Source organism: Rhinolophus hipposideros (genome assembly GCF_964194185.1).
Source record: "Rhinolophus hipposideros genome assembly, chromosome: 2".
NCBI classification, from domain to species: domain Eukaryota; kingdom Metazoa; phylum Chordata; class Mammalia; order Chiroptera; family Rhinolophidae; genus Rhinolophus; species Rhinolophus hipposideros.
In genome coordinates, this window is record NC_138048.1 from 84,034,659 (window position 1) to 84,056,535 (window position 21,877).

The following is a 21,877-nucleotide window of genomic DNA, read 5'->3' on the forward strand; positions in this document are numbered from 1 at the left end:
GTGAAACACCTCCATGGTAAGCAAGAATCAGGCAGGTCTCCTGCTCCCCATGTGAAACTTTGTGGAGCAACTCAGAGTGCAGACAGGTGTCTCTTTCTAACTACTGGAGTGAGAGCCCTGCTGAGAAGGCCAAAGCCAACCCAGCCTGGACCCCATGGCACAGTATATGCAGTAGACCTCCTGGTCCCTGACTTGTTTGGGGGACAATCCTCGATGCTGGGACTCTCTCTCTCTCCCCTCCCCACCTCCCACCTCCACAAGGCCCTCTATGTTTCTGCATTGATATGCTGCTGAAGAAAACCAAAGAACTGAGCTGGCTGCAGCCCAGCAATTCATGATTTCTGACTTCTGCAGGATCTTCACTATTACCCAGTGCACTTTTTGTCATTCCTCAGCAATTGATCCATCTATCCAGTCATTCATTCAGTAAATACTTTTGAGCACCTACTACTTATCTGATACCATGATCTATTAAAGGTACAACAACAGTATAGAAAAAACAGGTGGTCTTTGCTCTCAGGGAGCAAGCAGTCTGGTAAACTCCACAAGGTGGGTGTCCTAAACCTGTGCAAATATTTCAGTTCTCTGTATTTGCCAGTGATCTCAATGACAACCCTGGGTTCGCCATTGTTAGAAGTTCCGGGGTCTTTGTTTCCAGCTCAGAGCTCTCTTCAACTCTCCCCATGCCCTCTGGGTATCTGAAACCAGAGGATCACAGGCTCACTGATCACCATTCCCCAACAACGCTCCCACTTCTCCAGATCCTCCTGCCTCTGATTGCTAACTCTTGCATTTCCTCCTGAGATTTCAACTTGTCCACCCCCATTCCCCATCCAGGAACCCAGGCACCCTCTTCTCGGGACGACCTCTCATTCTGCACCCCAAGGTCACCAAGTCCTGTTTATTCTTCCTCCTAAATAATCACATCCTTTCTGTCCATCTTTGATATCACCATCTCATTATCTGACTCCTAATCTATCCCCCAATCTCCAGTTTCAACCCTTTCCCCCTCCAATCTAGCTTTCGAATAGCTCCCGGAAAACAATCCTAATGCATTTGATCATGTCCTACTCCTGATCCAAGTTTTTAAATGGCTTCAGAGTTTTAAACTTTTCTTTGGCAGAAAGATGTCTTCCCTTCACCCCCCTTCAAAATGTAATATGAAACACTAAAAAGAGCTATTAAGCCATGAAAAGATATGGAGGAAACTTAAAGGCATATTGCTACTGCCAGTGAGAGAAGCCAATTTGAAAAGGCCACATACTGTAAGATTCCAACTATATGACATTATGGAAAAGGCAAAACTTGGAGATCATAAAAGGATCAGTGGTTGCCAAGGAATAGGAGAGAGGAAGAGATGAAAAGGCAGAGCACAGAGGATTTGTAAGGCAGTGAAACTACTCTGTCTGGTACTAGAATGGTGGATACATCCCATTATACATTTGTCTGAACCCACAGAATGGAAAACATCAAGAGATACATATACCTAGTGTAAACTATAGTCTCTGGGTGACGATGATGTGTCGATGCAGGACTGTAACCAATGGATCACTCTATTGTGGGATGGAGACAGTGAGGGAAGCTGTGGGTATGTGGTGGACGGGCTCTCTGTATTTTCTGCTCAGTTTTGCTGTGACCCTAAAACTGCTCTAAAAAATAGTCATTGATTACCTATCATATTTAAAACATTACATTTATATTTAAAAATTTGTAATTTACATTTAAAATTTTACATTTAAATTTACATTAACATTTTTTATATTTACATTTTGGAAAAAGTGGAGTTACTTTGAAGGACGCTGTGGGAATGGAACGAGGAGAGTGGACAGAGTGGAGCCCTGCCTGTCCCTCATCCCCCAAGAGTTCACTGAGACCTGGGGATGTCCTGGAGACCATAGGTCTTGGAGGAATACCAGAGACCTAGTGGACAAGAGCTAAATGCCTTACAAAGACAAACAAGGGCTTTCCCGATCAGGCCTCGCTTTCCTTCCAGACTCATTTCTTCTGGTTCCCGAACACCTTGCATTCACAATATTCTACATGTACACTTATGTTTCCCCAAGTACCTCCTGCCCTGTAATACTCGCTCCAAGCTATTGTTCGTGTTGCTTCCTCTATCTTGAGTTCTTTGCCCTTTTTCCACCTTCTTCTCCACTTGATGACTGCCTTTAAGTTTCAACTCCTGCATCCAAATTCCCCAGGAGCTTTTCCTTGCCGCTTGGTTCATGCAGGACTCTCCATTATGGTATTGCCAAAGGCATTGTCTGTTTTTATAGGCCTGACTCCCATTAGCTAGGAGCAATCTGACAGGAGGGTCCCAGCTTTCATCTTGGCATCTCCTGTAACCAGCACAATGACTGGATTCCTAAATGCTTGCTGAGAATGAATGAATGAATGAATGAATGAATGAATACATAAATTCTACTCTTCCGCTCTTCGAAGATGATCCTACCTCCATCTAGTGGATTTTGGATGGACTTACTCCTTTCCCACAAGTTTTGTTGAATTTGGGTCTTAACAGTAGTGGTCAGTGTAGTTATAAAAGAGGCCAATCACAGCAACCGACAAGTGGGTTTGGCCACTTAATATTTTCCCCTTTCTCTTGTTGGCAGAGCTATGTTCCTTCAGATGTCTCTTCAGTTCATCCTCAGGCTACTTCACCTATCTGCTCCTATTTACACATACTCTTTGTTTATCAAAAGGAAAGATGGCAGAGCAAGAAATTCCCAGCCTGTCCTCTGACAGAGAAGAGAGTCAGAATTGTTAGCTTTAGCTATGAACTTTAGAGTATTTCCATAAAAGACACCTACAGTCTTGTGATTGCTTGGAACACTTGTGGGGAGCCATGATTTCTTGTTTCTCAGGAGTCTTGTGGTCTGGCTTCTAAAACATTATCTCTGCAAAACACCTGGGGAGCTTGCAAGTTGCTGAGGAATAAGGTGGGAGTGGCCGGTTTCCCCGGACACAGATAACCGATGGCTATCAGGGCAAATGGTAGTCTCTTTCATATGTTAATTACTTTGGGGAATTTTGTAGTGACTCTGTAGTTTCTTTGAAGTTAAAAATTTACCTTCTGTGAGGTAATGCACACATGTGATTGTTAAACTGCACGTACCCATAGGGTATATATTGGTGAAGGTAAAATAAATCCGCGCTCCAGCATCACTGGAGACCGGCCGCATTATTTCTTGTGTGTGTCTCTTTTTTTCATTTCCACTCCCCCTTCCAGGGACCTTTCAACTCATGGCGGCTGGCCCGCCACAAACACTGAATACTGACTTTCCAAAACCTCAGTTGAACATGAGCTGTGATTCCGCTGACATCCCAAGCCTACAGCAATAAACCTGCCCCCCCCCCCCCCCGGATTTCACAGTAGGGTCTGCAGAGCCTGACACACTATCTAAGGCAGGTTTATTATTCCTTTCTCTGAATTTTTTGTCTCCTCTGGCTTACAGAGGCAGCTCAGAAAAATTCTTAGAGAATTCTTATTCATGCTGTCAAGCTTTGTTACCTGTTTTGAATGAAGCCAATCAGCCCATAAACTTTCTTGTTTCCTCCTATTTCTCATTCAGTGTCTTATCGTACGTGTTCAGGCTCTCAGAAAAGCTTGAAGCTCAAATCCGGACTTGTTGCTCCTGAATCAAGTCTGTTTCAAAGTTCACCCAAATACCTACAGCTTACGCATGTGGGGGTTTAAAAAAAACTGTTGTCCACCCTCTGGAGACTCATTTACATGTGGCACTTCAGGGACACCTGAATGTTTTAGGTGTTAAGGGCCTTTGGTTGAGTTTTCTATGTACTTTTGACTAAATTATTTTCTGTCATAGATACTGACTCTATAATTGGTCAATGACTCTTTTTTACTATATTTTTAAATTTATGTTTTCTTAAATCATATGTTTCATAATTTATATTTATAGGTAGTTTCTTTCCATGGAGAGTGAATAATTATTTACCATAAAGCACATTCGCATAAAACTAAGGTTAGTGAATCTCCTGATAGTGAGATTCCCTGGTAGTGAATCTCCTTTCAAATAAAAGTAAATGGTGACAAGATCAGAGCCGTAAATTAAGCAAATGTCTCATTCCCTTCGACTTACGTTGAACAAAAACCACCCTTACCTCCCAAATCAGAGCATGAGGAAGAATCAGAAAGAACTTAGCCATCAATAACTTTAGTATCTTTGAAACACAGTCAAAGGAGGCAGAATTCGTTGCCACGATCTCATTCATTCACTATCATCCCTTTCATTCAACATGGGTCAAGAAACCCTCCTCCCAACTTATATATATATATATACATATATATATATATATGTATATATATATATATATGTATATATATATATATACATATATATATAAACTAAAGTACATAACAATATAGAAAACTAAGTCAAGCAATTAGGCAAAGGGAAAATAAGGATGGAAAAAGTTCAGGTGACGCAGGTGAGGTGAGCAAACAAATATATCCGATGAGGTCCTTCACACTTGCTAAATGGGAATAACACATGAGCCTCTCCCTCTAGGCTGTGCTCTAATATCAGGTTTCTTTCTCTTTGATGAGACCCCATAAGGCATCATGAATATAGTTGCTCTGTGGGCCTGACAGAGAGAGGGGCTGCGTTGGGCAGGAAAGGCTCCGAAAGAGAAGTGGCCCGACGCTGATCAGGAAGTCCTTTCTCACCTTAGAACGGGTCACCATGCACCCCAATCACTCCCTGGTATCCTCCCTAACCTCCCACCTCCCAGCTTACCCCACATGATACCCCAAGTACTTACCAAGTCCCAAGCAAGAAACTCTGAGTCCTGATTTTCCAAGATTCCTAGAATAAAAATAAAGCAACACATGGTCAGCGTTTCCTCAGCTGAAACTGTGTACATTTAACCATGAATATTATATCTCACTTTGGATAACATTGTGCTCGACTAGAGCCGTGGCAGACGCAGAGCCCCAGACACAGGCTGTGGGGTGGGGTGGCGGAGAGGTCTCTCTCTCATTTCCATTTGGGCGCTAGGATATTTGGAATGTGCTGAGGCTCAGCGCAAGAACAAATGTCCCCACCAAATGCAGCTTTGCAGCCCCGAATGACAGTTTTTATTAGTTTGTTTACAAGTTGCCTTTCTCTCTCTTTCTAGAAGGTGAGTTCCTTCAGGGCAGGGTCTGTATCTTATTCACCAACGAGTCATGTATTATTATTCATTCATTATTCATCAACAGAGCCTGACACGCGGTGGACCCTTAATAAATAAATACTCGTTAGTTTAGTAACTGACTTCTACAACAGAGTATTATTACTAGTGGATGGGTATTATTAAAAGAACAAAATCCTTTAGGGTATGTAAGCTAAGTTATATTATTTTTTTAATAAAATGCTACATAAGAAGGTTAAATAGTCCTTTTAAAATGTTTCTTTTCCTCATCAACACCTTTGCTTTTCAACCCTTGAAGTCTATCAGAGAAAGGAAATACAGTCCCACTCTCTAAAGAGGGAGAGAACTAGGCACTGTAGTCTGCATTGTAAGGCATCTGTCCATGGAGACCCAGACTCAACTCATCTTCCTGTCATCTGCCTAACTGCCTTCAGAGAAGGACTCAAATTCTCAGGGAGGGGATGCTTCATAGAATTTTGTAGGGGTTCAATGTGAGCAGTGAAGCTTAAATAATTGAAACATGGTAGACAATTCTGTCTCTTACTATCTGATCAGATGCTCTTCTGAGAACACTATTTTCCTCCCGCCCAAAACAAAACAGCACACACAGACTTTTCTGGCTGCATCACAGCTCAGCTCCTCCAGGCCTTGCCTTGATCTTCCACAGTTTGGCTTCTTTAGAGTTAGTAATCAGTGCTCTCATTTTTGCATTGATTTCTTTTCTCTGCTTGTTATTCTTGTTTATAAAATGCCACCTAAGCAACACATTGAACTTCATAGCACAGTCCACATTGCGAAGAGTGGAACGTTGAAAGACCATCAAGTTTCTATTCCATTGTGGCAACTAGCTTGGTAACCTTGGAGAAATCACTTCCTTCCTCCAGCGTTCATTTTCATCCTCAGTAGGATGGGATAGTAACGCCTATCCCATTCATCCAGCATCACTGTTGTGGGGCCAGGACATGGTAATGTACGCTAAAAGTATTGCACAGTACACAAATGCAAGGCATAATTCTTTTTTGTGATCTTTGACTCTGCTCACCCTCTTACAGGCATAGTGCTAGATTTTCCCATATGAATTAGATATATCCACCTGGAAGGAAGCTCTTGCATAAAGGTGTGTGTGGAAAATATTTTGAACTACTTTACTCAATAGGATAAAAATAAATCGAACCTCTCCCATGAAAATAATTTGCATAAAAAATTGTTCATTTAGTAGTTTCTCAGAAAACTCTAGGATGTGTAGCCAGAAGATCTTTTAGTCTAAAAGTCTACTGATCTACGGCAAAAGCTATACAGTGGGGAGAATAAAAGGAGACTACACCAAAACCAAAAAAACAAGTATATGTAAACAACAGTCCTCCAGATAGAGATATCCAACACTGATGAATTGGTAAATATGTATGGGGAGGTGACCACGTTCCAGGCAATGTCCTGGTCATGGGGATCAGAGAGGAACAAGGCACAGGGCTCTACCCTCTCACCCTTTTCTGTGGGCACAGAAAGACAACCATATAGTTACAATAGAACAGGGTATGGCCTCCGTGGACGTCTTTGGGTGTAAGAGGAAGGCGGATGCTATTTCACGCTTGTATTTGCATAATTTTGTGGGTGTCATGGAAAGAAGATCCAGGTAAGGATTTTCAGGTCATTTTAATATTTTTCCATGATTCTGAGAACAGGGAGGAGGGACTTAGTGCAGAAAACTATGCAGAGCAAGACATTTTTCTCACGAACTCCAGTAGGGCAAGGTGGTCACTGAGCAACATCTCCACAACCAAGATGGGGAGACCTGCCCTATTTTCCTTATGACAGTGACATGGGAAGGCAATGACCACTCTGCTATGAGTTTGGAAGACCCCACTTGATAAATTTGAGAATTGTCAGCAAAAACAGACTGCAAAGTAGCAAGTACTACTCACGGCCCATCTTGCTATCACTGCTGTTTAAACACCCAGGCCAGCTTTTCTGGAATGAAAGCCTTAGAAGATTTTGCACTGTAAGAAAAGTTCGGTTAAGCCAAATATTGATACAGTGGTAATAGGTCCCGCATTGAGCCTTGGAGCTTTTATTTCCTTTAACTTTTTCTCTAAAAGGCTTCACCCTCTACATGGAATGGCTACTACATTCAAATGGCTGTTTATATTTATTTTCTTTCTTCTTATTATTTTTAAATTTTCAATTATAGTTGATATTCAATACTATTTTATATTAGCATAGTGGTTAGACATTTATGAAGTGGTCTCCCAACCCCAGTCCCAATCTCAGGTGGTTGTTTTTAAAGTGAGAAGCCTTTTCTGGGTATGAACCGTAGCCGGTCTCTCAGTCCATTGCCCTGACCTTGTCCGGGGCTGAGTCTATTCACGAGACTCCTACCTCGGTCAGCCCTCTCAACACATGCCAATGCCGCTCGCTTTGCAGATGGAGAAGGTAGGAGGAGCTAGTTTCCTCCAGTTCAGGGACTGGAATCCCAGCACCAATTTCTAAATGTCACATCTGCATCGTCCTGCTCATGTTTCAGTCTGCGCAATACTAACAGGAGACATGGCCATTGTCCAGCTACTCTGATCTATTTACGCTCGGCTAGGTAATAAGAGCCCAAATACCGTATGCATTTGAGCTAATAAATACAACATATATCATCCAAAGCTTTTTTGGGTAGCTGTACCACAAAATAAGGGCCAAGTTTATACCATCATGCTGGGCTATAACAGATGCTCTGGAACCTTCTTTATCTCATCCATATGGAATTTTCACGAACACTTTATGATCTTGAGTGACATTGTACAACAAAACAACTTTAGAGATTTTTCATTTCATGTCTTAATTCCTCAGTGTTTGCACAATTGGGACTACGTAAAAATTCTGTAAGCACATCAAATTTTCAGTTAGATTAAACTCCTTTCCCATTTTATTCAAAATACTAGTCTCATTGCACTGCTCTACCTAGTTTATCTGTGTCAGATATACCAGAAGGAAGTCTCACTGTGTTCATTTTTAGTATCTGCTCCTGTTTAACTCAAAATAAAAGCTCCTCTTCCCCAGGTGAACCTGAGCTGCTCTGCTGCTAATATTAGAAATGAATGACATCAGTGTGGGGGCATGGGACATTTGGCTTTGATAGTCAAATTTTGGAAATCCTAAATCTTAAATCAAAGCTTCAGTAAAGAGTTATCTGGAGAAGGGATATAGCTTCTCAAAACTCAAATGTCGTATTTCTCCTTTCTTTCTTTTCTTTTCTTTTTTACCATGAATTTGCACTTAATTTATTGTCCTCTATGCCATAATTTTGTTTACTAAAACATGATAAAATACAGTTTCACCACCTTGCATCCTCATTATGTGGAAACATATATATTTTTAATTAAAGTTTATTGGGGTGACAAGTGTTACTAAAGTTCCATAGGCTTCAGGTGTACAATTCTGTCATACATCATCTATATATCACATTGTGTGCTCACCACCCAGAGTCAGTTCTCCTTCCATCACCATATTCCCTTCTTTCTGAAGGAAGGACTATCTACTTAGTGAATAATCGGCTGAGTTTATTTTAGAACAGTGGTTAGTTCCATGGCAGAGGCATTAAATGTAATTCCTAGTGTTGTTCTGTGGAACATCCATCAGGCCCTTTTTGATGTTAAGGCAATAATGGAGTGGGGAGAACTGAAATCAGGCATCACCTCGGCACCACATCACAAGCCAGTCTGACTGTTACGGTTCCTTTACAAATCAGAGATGCTCAAAGCAGAAGAATAGCAGCCCAAATGGGTTGTTTTAAATTGTTTATCTCTGAGTACATGTATTTTAGACATTATTCACGGTTGTAAACTGCTCGGAAAAGAGGAGTAGCTAGCTAAAATATGTTCCTTGCTTTCGATTAAGAAAGATATGTATTACATAGGAAAAAATTCCTGATTTACATTTACACAACATGGATGACTGAAAGTAACGGAAGAGGCTTCAGTGGCCTCTTCCGTTAGTGCCATAACGATAACTACAGAGGGTAATCACGCTATCTTACAAGGGCATTGTTCATCACTGTTGATAAGTGAATAATGACTCATTTGGAAACTACCAGGCACATAAATAATTTAGCCATGCATTTTGATGACAAGCATTGACAAGTAGAACAATGAAACTTTGTTTCCTTCTTAACTTTCATTGAAGTATCAACAAAGTAGGATGGCATTCTTTCAGATTCTTTGATTTAAAGGTTTAAGTCATTTGTCAGTTGTAAATCCCAACCGACAATGTAAATTCCTATTCATTTGCTTTGAACATATAGAATCACATATTGATCTGTATCATTCTAGAAAAGTCTAGAGATGTACGGCAAAAAAAAAACCAAAAAGACTTCCTTAAAATTAATTAATTAGTTCAATAGAGATGCATTGAGTTCCAACCTTATATTACTGTTGTATCAACCTACATACCAAGCCATGTATTATGGTGTGGGGTTGTTGGCTGAGTGACAGAGAGTTGCTGATGTCATGGAACTTACATCATAGAAAGGGAAACAGACGTTAAACAGTGAATTCATGTTTTGGTTATAACCTTAAACAAAAGAACAGTATGCCCTACGTATAAAATTGGGATGTTGGGGAAGCTGACCTGGTCCTGATGGTTAGGAAAAGCTTCTCTACAGAAGCAGAATTTAAACTGAAATTCAGAGGAGGAGCAGAAAGTAACTTAATGAAAAGAGTAGGGATTAGCAGTTTAAGCAGAGTGAACAGCATGTGCAAAGGCCTGGAGTTTGGAAAAAGCGTGGGTGATTAACGAAATGGAATAGAACAGGTCAGCGGAAGAGTAGAGTGCAGAGTGACTGCAGATGAGTCTGGCGGGGGGGAATCTGTAGGAGGCACATCAAGCAGGTCCTCACCAATTAATTTACGTTACCAATTTTGGTCTTAATATGAAGGAGTAATGGAAAACTACTGAGAAACTTAAGGGGAAATGGATTAAAGGGAGGAAAGGAGAGGAGTCAGGAGGCTCCTTTGGTAATCCTGATGAGAAATGATGGTACCTTGAAATCAGATTCAATGGAGATAGGAAAACAGGGAAGATTCTAGATATTCTTAGCAGGTAAAATCTATAATATTTGTGTTTGATTGAATAGGTGAGTAAAAGAGAAGGAATAATGAGCCATTCTCAGGTTTCTGACTTGAGCAGCTGGGTGAAGAGCGCTGCACTTTACCAGAGTAGGGTTCATTTGAGAAACAGAGGGTTTTGCCTCAGCTTTGGGCCCCTGGGCAAACCTGCGTGAGATATCCTAGCTTTCCCTGAAGCTTAGAGTGGGGAGAGGTGTTTTCTGGGTATCCAGGGTAACAGGTGCCGTGGGCTGTGGTCAACTTCCCAAGGAGACAGTGCTCAGCTGGAACAGAGGGCCACGACTTCAGGAGCTCCCACATCACAGATGGCAGAGAGCATGCTGCACCGGCAAAGGAAATAGAGAAGGAAGGAGTGGTAGAGGTGCAGAAGGACACCAGGAAAGTGTCAGCACAGAGGCCAAGGTGGACACGGTTTCAACAGGGCGACAGTGTCCGGCAGCATTGCAGGCTGCTGAGAGATCCAATTCCGGGAGACAGAAATGCCCTGGCTCTTCAGTCACGTGAGATTGCCACCAACTTCCATGGCCAGTCATTTCAGCGGTGCTGTGGGTGGGCATCAGGCTGGTGGACTGATGAGAGCTTAGGTGCAGAAACGATGCTTATTAGCTGTGTGTGACCTTGGGCGGGTTATTTAGCCTTTTTAAGCCTCTTTCCTCATTCATAAATGGAGATCTTAACAGCCCACATTTTTTGTTGTTGTTGAGATTGACAAAACGTACATGCAGCACTAGACCCAACACCTTTCAATAAATGTTCACTGCTTTCAGCCTTTCCTATATCCTAGGAAAAGTAGTGTCTCAAACACTGAATCTAGGCGGCGGGGCTCTGGTTCAGGTACTGAAGCTGGTAGGAAGCCACCTCTGTGCCTTATACGACCCAGTTCCCTGAACTTCGGATCCACCTACTGCCTGGATTTGTGTTGAGATATCACAACCGTCCTGAATCTATTACATGTACATTGTGAGTCATTTTCCTAGAATCATCAGAAAAGTAGGAGCCAGGAGATACAGATAGATAAGGGAGGCAAAGGAGAAGGTAGTACTTGGTTGGCAAAGATTGGGTAAATCACGTGGGTCTGGGGTAGTTAGAATAGTTCTTCCACCATCACCAGGAGGGGAAGATGGAGGTGTGACAGAAAGCTATGTGGACGGGGTTACACAACCTTGGGTGTTTGGCAGGGGTGGGGGTGGGGGGGGGTTGAGAAATGCTCCCCCAGGTCTAGTTGTCGCTTAAATAAAAGTTACATTTCTTTTTTGCAAGTATCAGAACAGAGGGAAATCAATAGCTCATAGTCCTAAATCAGAAGACTCTAGAACCTTTACCTCAGGGGCATAAAATTTGGGGTTCATGAACTTGGGAATGGAAAAAGAGACATTTTTATTTTTCACCAACTGAACTGAAATTTCACATCTCCTTCAGTTATGAATGTAGGCAAGAAAGCACAGAAGTAGTCACAATTCCTGTGACTTTGCCACCAATAAAAATTACAGGAAAATTTCTGTCACATCACAGTTGCTTCAGCGATCTCAAAAAAAATTATTTGCACTCACCATTTACCCTCATCACCACTTGGAAACTGTGGTATTCTACTTGTTTCTAGAAGTTGTTGTTTGATATATTGATAAAGAAGTGCATGTTTTATGAGGTTGTGAATTTGGATTTTAAATATTTTGAACGGTACTTCAACTTAAGTGGAACCCTGTGTATTTTGCGTATTTAGAGCTCTTATTTTTCTGAGGGGTCTGTAGGCTTCACTGGACTGATAGAGGGCTCTATGCATTAAGGATCTTGGATGCAGATGAAAGATGAAAGTTGTTTTAAAAATGCCGCATGTTACATCCATCTGCAACAAAGCAGGTGAGTTTACAAGGATCTTTTTACAAATGGGAGGGAAGACAATCTTGAAAAATATTTGAAAGCAAAATTAAATATGCAAAACCCCACTGCTACTACTTAAAAGGTGTATAATGTAGTCAATAGGGTTGGCACTTAGTAACCCTACTTATGTGTCTAATTTTGGTAAAGTAAAAAAATATTTCTTAGGCCCTCAATGAATTTTATTCCCAACTCAGGCCCACTACTTGTGTTATCTCTACTAGGATATAAGTCCTTGCCTCTAAGGTCTCCGCGGGCTCCTCAAGGGCCTCATCACCCCTCCTGCAGCACGGGGCTGCCGTGCTTGCCCTCTGGGGCACAGGAGAGAGAAGAGGACTCGCCAGCCTCAGGGCTCTGGGGTCGTAGCAAGAAGTGGATTGCCTCAGGCACAATGCTTTTTATAACAATTCACTTTAATGTGATTCATTCTTTCCACCATTTTATATTCCATTTCATATATCTGTGTCTGTTTTAATATAAAATAATGCTTCCTTCTTAAATTTTCAAGCATGTTTCTTATCTTAGAGATGTGCCGTGTTGGTCCCATGGCTTTACTGGGTACTCCTGGGCACCCTTTACTGCCCCAGTTTGAAAGGCCTGGCTATATATGATTACCAGTCATTTACACCTTAGTGTGAAAGAGTTCCAGACCTTTCTCTTACATCATTTTGCAGGGACCTGAAGGTGCAATCAAGAGATAAAGCACTAAAACTCTGAGAGAGATGGAAAGGGTAATAAAGGTGGGGTGGGCATTAGATGAAGGAAGTGAGCCCCCGAAGGGAGAGCACACTTTGGCCCTTTTCAGATTTTGTCCAGGATCATAGCTCTCCTCCTGACAGAATGACGACACTTTCCTATGTAAATATCTTACGAGCACTTGCTGAAGCAAAGGTCAAGCCTTCTCTGACATCTACTTTGTAATGAGGGCTATGATTAGTTTCCGCTGTAATGAGCTGTGCAGTTTTCAAAGGCAAATGAAACAAACAAAACAGCATCTGATGTAGGAGTTCCATGCTCCACATCTTTTCGACTCCTTTTATGTGGGGGTGTTTCTTACTTCCTCTTCAGAAAGCAAAGTCAGCAATGCAATGCCGACTGAGAGGCACGAGCCTGATGGAGGCAGGTTGGTGTCTAAATAGCCACTTAACCAGAAGGAAATGCTTTCAGCGATAGCGCATTGGTTTGCCTTTCACTTTCCTTGACAGAGGAACAGAAAATTAATGCCTGTTTTCTCTGTGGTGTCCATCTCCTTTACATCTGCCGACGGAGTGCCCTATATCACAGTGCAGGTTATACTCATTGTGTACACGGTTGGTTCTACTTGCAGACTGAGATCTGTTGGGACAGGGTCTTGGTCTGATACACCTGCTTATTTCCAACACCTAGCACAGTGCTGGGTACCTAGCAGGTGTTCAGTGATGCCCACAGTGGGTGCTCTCATGCCATCGCTTTGCTGTGGATAAGGACTGCGTTGTGCCACTCTTGTTGGCTCAGGAGGCTCTGCGGTTTGCTGGAAAACACTGGCCAGCATAGTGCAATGGTGGAATACAAATCGTGGAGAAGTGCCTCTACCCCATCAGTGAAACCTTGGGAGAGTTACCCAACCTCTCCGTGCCCCATCTGCTACTGGGGATAATAATAGAGACTACCTCATAGGGTGCATGTGAGTATGAAATGTGAGGATTAATGCATTTAAGATAATGCTTGGCACATGGTAATTACTCTAAGTGTAAGCTGTTATCAGACAGACGCGAGTTTGAATCCAAGCTCCACTCCCTCCTGGTAACCATAGGCAGCTCATTCACCTCAGACAGTAATCAAGGCAGTGTGGTATTGGCAAAGGAATGAAGCACATATAAATGGAGCAGAATAGACAGTGTATGGAACAGAATAGACAAGCCAGAAATAGCTCCACACAAGTGTAGTCCACTGATTCTTGACAAAGGTACAAAGATAATTTACTGGAGAAAAAATAGTCTTCAACAAATGGTGCTGAAACAAATGGAACAATTGTTTATATACAATAAAATAAACCTTGATACAAACTTCACATCTTATACAAAAATTAACTCAAATGGACCACAGACCCAAATGTAAAACTTAAAACTACAAAACTTCTAGAAAAAAAAAAAGGACAAAAATAATCTGTAAGACTTTAGGTTTGGCAAGAGTTTTTAGATATTGTACCAAAAGATTGATCCATTGAAAAAATTGAAAAATTGGACTTTATAAAAATATAAAACTTTTGCTCTGTGAATGATACGGTTAGGAAAATAAAAAGACAAGCTACTGATTGGAAAGAAAAATGCCTGAACAAAAAATCCAGTAAAAGGTGGCCAAAGTACTAAACAGACACTTGACCAAACAAGATAGTTGGATGGTAAATGAACCATATGATAAAATGCTCCACATCATTAGGCAATAGGGAAATACAAATTAAAACTGTAATGAGATACCAGTACACACTTATTAGAATGGGCAAGATAAAAACAAAACCAAAAACGAACACAATGCTAAGTACTGGCAAAGAGGCAAAGCAAGTGGAACCCTTGCTGGTGGAGATGCGAAATGGTACAGCTCACTTTAGAAACCATTTTGACAGATTCTTATAAACATACTCAGACAATACGACTCAGCAATTCCACCCGTAGGTATTTATCCAAGTGAACTGAAACTTATGCTCCTGCAAACAACTACAGGCAACTACATATATAGCAGCTTTATTCGTAATCATCAGAAACTGGAAACCACCTAGATGCCAGGATCCTAACAGGTGCTTTCACACGGAATTCATGCATAGAAAGGCACACAGTCTTTCCAAGTAGACACTCTTGTGCCCATTTGATCCATGAGGAAATGGAGGCCGAGAGTTTAAGTAACAACAGGCCGAGGTCCCATACATCTAACACGTGGCTCCTTCCAGGAGTGGAATTCTGTCTGCTATGGAAGTGTGTGCTCCTTCCACTGCTCCACCTTGCCTTCATGCAGCCTGCCCATCACAAATGACTCAACAGCTAGCTATTTTCTAGGGGGACAGCAGGGGGAGGGTCTCTGCCTGGGTTGGGTATATTTTAGAGGCCTAGACCTAAAAGAAAATGAGTTTCTGCAGCTCTTGCTAGGCATGCATACCCTCTCCCGATGTCTGTTCTGGACCCCCCGCCCCCTGCCCCCACTCTCCACCCCCACTCCTGACTGTAGCTTTCCACAGTCTCTCTGTGACTGATGGTATGGCAGCAGTGGGAGGTGGTGAACTGCCACTCATCTCACTCTTTCCATCAGCCTTCAGACAGAAACAGCAGGGGAAGAAAGTAGGCAGAAGGAAATGTACAGCTCACACTGTTCAAAATGCAACAGAACTGATTTCATCCCATTTTTTGCTCTTTTGAAAGGAGAAAAAAAAATGAAGTCATTTGTGTGCTCTGCTGATTGGAGAAGGGATCACCCATGGTGCCGGGACGGACCATGTTCACAACATGGGCATGAGGTGTGGGGTTAGGGGCTTGGAAAGGGGGACAGAAAGAAAAAAGTTTGGAAGAGCTGAGGTAGCCTTGCCTGAAAAAGAAGGTTGGATCAAGAGTTATTTCCAGCACAATTCAATCTCACAAACACTTTAGAGCTGTGTGGGCAAGGAGCTAAGGACATCAACGTGAATAAATCGTATCTCCACAATGAATTATTAATTCCCCCAGTACATGTGTATGGAGCACTGGCTGTTGAGACGGATACTGTTCTAGGTTCTAGGGCTGTGGCAGTGAACCTCCTCCTGACCTCAGGAGGCTTACATTCTGCTGGGGTGACTCACAGTAAACAAGGAGGCATAGAAACGGCTTCAACAAATGAGAGGTGCTCTGAAAACGTGAGCTGGATAATGGCAAACCCGAGTGGTCAGGGGGCAGCCACTCCGAGGAGGTGACATCAGAAGGATGGGAAGGAGAAGTCTCGGAAAGATCTTGGGGAAGGAAGTTCCAGGCAGAGAGATGAGCCAGGACTGAGGAACAGAAAGGAGGTGAGTGTGCTTTAAGTCAGGAGGCACTGTGGGGAGCAACACAGGACGAGTTACACAGACACAGAAGCCAGGCTTAAAGGCTGCAGGCAACCAGCTTACTGCTCTCTTCCTGGGCAGGGTGGAGAAAAATCGTCCCCAGATTGCTGAGGACTGTATTCTAAGAGATATTTTATTTAAATAGAGCTTTATAACAGAGAGGGTATTAACCTGCGCTGGAGAAGTTTAGAAGAGGACAGAGACTAGATAAGGGTGGAAGGAGCATCATTTGGGAAAAGGTAACATCTCCCTACACTGGTGAGGTCTTTGGGTTTGGGGGCCTAGGGTTGCCTTGTTGCACAACTCTAAGGGCACACTATATTCCATTTGCACACCCCCGTTTCCCAACTGTACAGTTCCGTGTTCCTGTCTTAGGCTCCCTGCTTTTCCTTTCTGCACCCCTTTGCTTTTTAATGGTATTCTCTCTTGTCCCTCTGGTATCAAGTATCTCCAGGTCTCAGGCTCTGTCTTTTTTCTCTGCATCAAATTCTGTTCTTAGGAAAGCCAGAACAACTCATTCTCACCAAGGTAGGAGTGACCAACACGGCAAAGTGCTGCCTGGAGTGGGGAAGGAGCGATCAGCAACTTAGGATTCCCGGGAAACAGGAAGAATGGCTCTTTACGTGTGCAGATGCTTGGAATGCTTTTCTCACATATTCTCACTCAAGACCCAGCTTCAGAGTCTGTTTCCCAAGGAAGCTTCCCAGGAAGAGCCAGTTGCTTCTTCCCTGAGCTTACCTCTCAACTCTTTTCATTTAATATGGTAAATGCCTTGTCTGGTTGATCTGTCCCCTCTCAAGCTTATGGACTTCTTGAGGACAGAGTCCAGGTCTCATTCATCTGTCTCCCGGGCCCTTGCACGATGCCAGGCTCATGTTGACTGTCTGACCAAGGAGTGGGGGAGGGTTGTAAGAGCCCTTCCTTTGATCATAGTAGATAGGGTCTTCACAGTGATGAACTGAATTAATACTTTTTAGAAAGTATTAATTCGTTTCTTTTTAGGAAACCTCCCTTCCTTCACAGTCTTGCAGTCACTACAATTTTGATTTCTTCAATATTATAAATATTGCTACCAATTGAAGATTCATTTGTTGGCAAACTTCCTCTTCTAAAATGCAAATTATCCTAATAGGATTATGTTCATTTATTTATACAAGAAACATTTATTGTACCTCTGCTCTGTGTCATACGAGTGCACTGCTCCACCAACCGTACCAAAATACTGCTCTTACATAAAACTGCTCTTCATTTTCATATAAGGAATCAAGACTCCCAAGACCTGATGATTCTACTTTTAATAATTTACCTAAAAGAAAGATTCAGATATCTACAATTAGATTTGTGCACAAAAATATAGATGGAGTCATTATTTATAATGGGCAAAGGAAGAAAACTAATTTAAGAGGAGAATCAAATTGTTTCATCAGTAAGATGGAATATTATGTAACTATTTCAAATTACATTAAAAAGAAAATTTTATTAACACAAGCAATTGCTTGCTTTACCATATTAAATGAAAAAAGCAGGATCTGAAAGTTGTTGCAATATGATCTTTAAAAATGCATAGAAGTAAGCCAAGAAGGAAATTCACTAAAAATGAAAACAGTGGTAGTCCTTCTAGGGGATAAGATACTGGTAGATTTAAATTTCTGTATATTTGTATTTTCTAAAGTTTCTTGTATTAAGCATGTATTGCTTTTATGATGGGAAAAAGAAATGTACTGAACTGAGAAACGCGGCACTAGTTGTTAAGAGCAGCCACAGAAAAGGAATGGGCTGGGAGGGGATGGGGACAGCTTTATAAACAGGATGAGCCCAAGCCTGTGTGAGGGCAGGGAGGGCAGGAGACTGGCCGTCCAGGGGGCTGACCTCTGCAGATGGAATGGGGAACAGCGAATGCATGCAGATGGGAGGGCACAGAAGACCTGGTCCAGGGTAGCTCTGTCTTGCCTTGGCCAAGCCTACGATGGAATAGAGACTTCTCCATGTTGGGACAAGGTGAACAAATGCTCTGGTCCCAGACTGGCTGCGCAGCTGAGTAGGAGCCACCTCACTGGGTCTATTTCCCCATAGGTATAATGAGCTTCTAACCTCAGCAGCGTTTATTTTTATTTTGTCATTTTGCAATTTAAGACTCAGCTGTTAGTGTTAGTACCATCAGGTAGCGATGTTAATGAACCGTTCGTCACCAGGAGCTGAAGCTTCTAGGCCCGACTGAAGTCTACAGCAGATCTCCGAGGCCCACAGAAATTCGGCCCTGACTCTGACCGGAACAAAACACCCACATACAGCGCAGGGCCTCCCGCGAGCTCTCCTGAGCTTTGCTCCTGAATCTTACATTCATCTCTTCTATGTCTGATACCTTCCTTTCTCATTCTTCCCAAGCAGACACACTCAACAGCAAAGTCATCAAATTGCTTTGCATGAAATCATTTCTGACCACTCTTCACACACTCTCACCACCAAAAAATAATTAACAATAGTAATAATAAAAGATTTAAAATGAAAGTGAAGACAGGAAGCATAATGTTGAAAGGCTGGAATGAGCAGCAAAGACCTCCGGTTTGAAGGCTGGGCTGCACTCCTCAGCAGCCCTGGGATGCTGGGATCGTCATGTAGCCTCCCAAACCTCAGTGTTTCCATCTGTGAAATGTGCAGAAATTCAGTGCCTGCCTTAACTTGCTTACAGGCAGTTAGTTGTGAGGGTCAAATGAGATAAAGTATGTGAGAAGGCTTACAGAGCCACACAGTTCTTTACAAATGTTCATCATTGCCATGATAATAACTACTGGGATTAATAGTTGCAGGAGCTGCTGCACATGCCCGAAACAAGTGGGGAAAAGACTAGCATTTCTGTGCTCTCAAGGCAAACAGTGGCCTTAGGTTCCATAGCCTGATAGACAGATTTTGTAGCAATATCAAATAACTCACACTGTTAAGAACTCTGCTGAAATGTTTTGTGTAGCCGTTTATGGAAATAAAAGGATTAAGATACATTCTGAACAAAAGTAAAAACAAACATTTTTTGAGTAAGGAAGTTCTTATTCACTCTTTGCTCATTGAGATCTGCACTCAAATAAGGCCAAGAAAAGAAATTAGAAAGTGATTTCTATCAAAGTAATAAATAATGTGTGTGTGTGTGTGTGTGTGTGTGTGTGTGTGTGTGGCGGGGGGTGCTGAGGGGATAGGAAAAGTAGGGTTGAAGAAAAAAATGTCATGTTCAAACCACTGAAATTCCTTTGTGCAATGGCAGATTATTTTTAAAATAATACTCCTCCTTCATTAATTTATGAAACAAATATGTGTTAAACAGCCATTGTGTGCAAAGTCTGACAAGACAGCAGAAAAAACAGACGTGGGCCTTGCCCTTACAGTCTTTAAAGTCTAGCTGGGGAGATTAAACGTTACATGAATAATTACATTATCGCATTGTGTTAAAAGCTATAGAGAAGTACAGAGAACAATGAACACATCCTCTCTATTGTCAAGGCCTAGTGCATCCCGGCCTCAAGTATCCTTATTACAAAACTCCACAATAAGCTACTGTGAGATCTGAGAACCAAGGAGTGAATTCATTGAGTACTGAAGGCAGAGAGCGAAGGCTCGCAGGTGGTCACTGGATTATGGCTATTTTACCTATTCCCTATGGATCTAACTTGGTTCAGGAAACCCTATTTTGAGTCATTATGTATCATGGCCTTGTCTGTCTGCAAAGGGAGAGAAAACATACTCAAGATTTGTCATAAAAATAGCAGGTGTTGAGGAATGTGGATTCAATAATTGAGACCCCATTATTTCATTTGGGCAGTTTGATGATAATTACATCAACATTCCCTAAAATAAATTTTTCAGTGAAAACACTGGTAGGCCAAAAGCATATGTTTCTGAGGAGAGCTTGTGTGAACTTTGTTTTTCTTTTCTCTTAGTGAACAGAAAAACATACCTCTTAGATTAACTTGTAAATCTATTATTTCGATATTGAGAGATACTTCATATTGGTCTCTAGAGATTATGAAACACTATGATTATTGCATTTCTTAACATATTCCCACCTACAATGCTTCTTTTTTTTGTTGCTTTTAAGTCAAACTGCAATTTGCTTTTCCAAACACTTTTTTTTTCTAACTAGTGTAAAAAATAAAATTGAAACTCTTTGGGGGAGACTTTGCCCTTTTCTCTTAATAGAACCTTGCCAAGCAGTCATGCTTTTACAAATGTAGAGAGGAACATGTTTTGGAATGAGCTTTACATTTAATTTGGCTCATTTTGGAAAGAGCATTTCAAAACCCTGGCTGTACGCCTTTGTTGCTATTCTGCAAAAAATGCAGGTTTCATTGGGCGGCTGGGGACTTGGGGACTTCTTAGCTGAAGGGGAAGAGGGTTCTCGTTGTTAGACTAAGAAAATGGAAATCTGCACTCAGACCCTCCTGGTGGCTTTTCTGTGATTAAATGAATGAACTTGGACATTGATGTGTCAAAGTAGCCTCAATTCAATGTCAAGACGCATCCATTAGCTGTAGCACCCTTAACTTAGATTTCACTGCCTAAAAATAGAAAGAAAAATAAAAACACAATCAAGACCCAATTCAGTGACTCATGAAGTACATTTTCAATGTTGAGGGCTGTTCCAATCATGGAACATCAGATGCAGAACTGCTGGTGAAATCCAATTAGCATCTGGTTCAGGATTTACCTGCTTTGCACATACATGCATGCATAAAGCAGGGCTAACATCTAAAATGTGAACGATATCTGTGGTAGGGAGGAAGAGTTAGCAATGAAGGACTCTTTCTAATAATGTTTGTTTTGTATTCTATTTCAGCTTGAGGTTCTCTGTTTATTTATGGAATGTCCTATGATTTGATTCAAGATATTTGTAGAGAAGTGGTGAGAATTTGAGGCCCTCCACATCGAGACCTGGGGATTGAGCCACCTACAAACAAGAATTATATACCCCATCAGAAAGGAGATTTCCTTATGTGGAAACCTTGGAGATCAGTAAGTTCCTTCTGTTCCGTCATTTGTGGAGGGTTTGAGTAGCCCTTGGGTATCACTGTGTTGGGTTCTGGGGCATAGAGGCAAGGAAGACAATGAGTAGACAAGAATCGGACAATAAGTAGACAAGAATCAGTCTAAGATGATGATGAGTAACAACAGAGCTATGTAGGAGGTGGGATGGGAGCAAAAAAGTGGGCAGGGACCTCTGTTTGCTGGTGTTTGAAAGCAGCTTCCCTGGGGAAAGGAGGATCTGAGCTAAGACTTGAGGAGAGAAGAGGTGTTCACCAGGGCAAGAAGTTGGGGAAGGGTTCCAAACAGGAACCAGTTCAAGTAGAGACACATCTAAACAAGAAGGTACATGGTGTGGTTATCAGATGGGCAGTGTGTCAAAGTAAACCTACGGAGTTTGAAACAGAGCTAGGAAGGTCAATTGGGACTAGAGAAAGGCTTGAATGCCATGTTTAATGAATCTAAAATGTAAACCTGTGGGTGATACAGAGCTATCAGAGTATTTAAGCAAGGATAAAATACCATCCAATTTGCATTTCAGAAAGATACTGACAGCAGTGTGGAGGATGGATTGGAGGAGGCAGTGATTGGAGCGAGGGAGATCAACCAGGAGACGATTTCAGTAATCTAAAGAAGAAAGTATCTGTAAATTAGAGCAGCTGCCTTTGATTGACAAGAGGTCTGTAAGTGA

General features: G+C 41.9%; 1 protein-coding gene across 3 annotated transcripts in view; it reads right to left on the reverse strand.

Moving 5' to 3' along the window:
• Positions 1–21,877, reverse strand: part of KCNAB1 (potassium voltage-gated channel subfamily A regulatory beta subunit 1) — a 345,911-nt gene that overhangs the window by 101,190 nt on the left and 222,844 nt on the right. For all 3 annotated transcript variants that reach the window (XM_081065792.1, XM_081065790.1, XM_081065791.1), the window contains exon 2: positions 4,783–4,826. In XM_081065792.1, the coding sequence (XP_080921918.1) occupies positions 4,783–4,826 (44 nt within the window). The remainder of the gene's footprint in view (positions 1–4,782; positions 4,827–21,877) is intronic.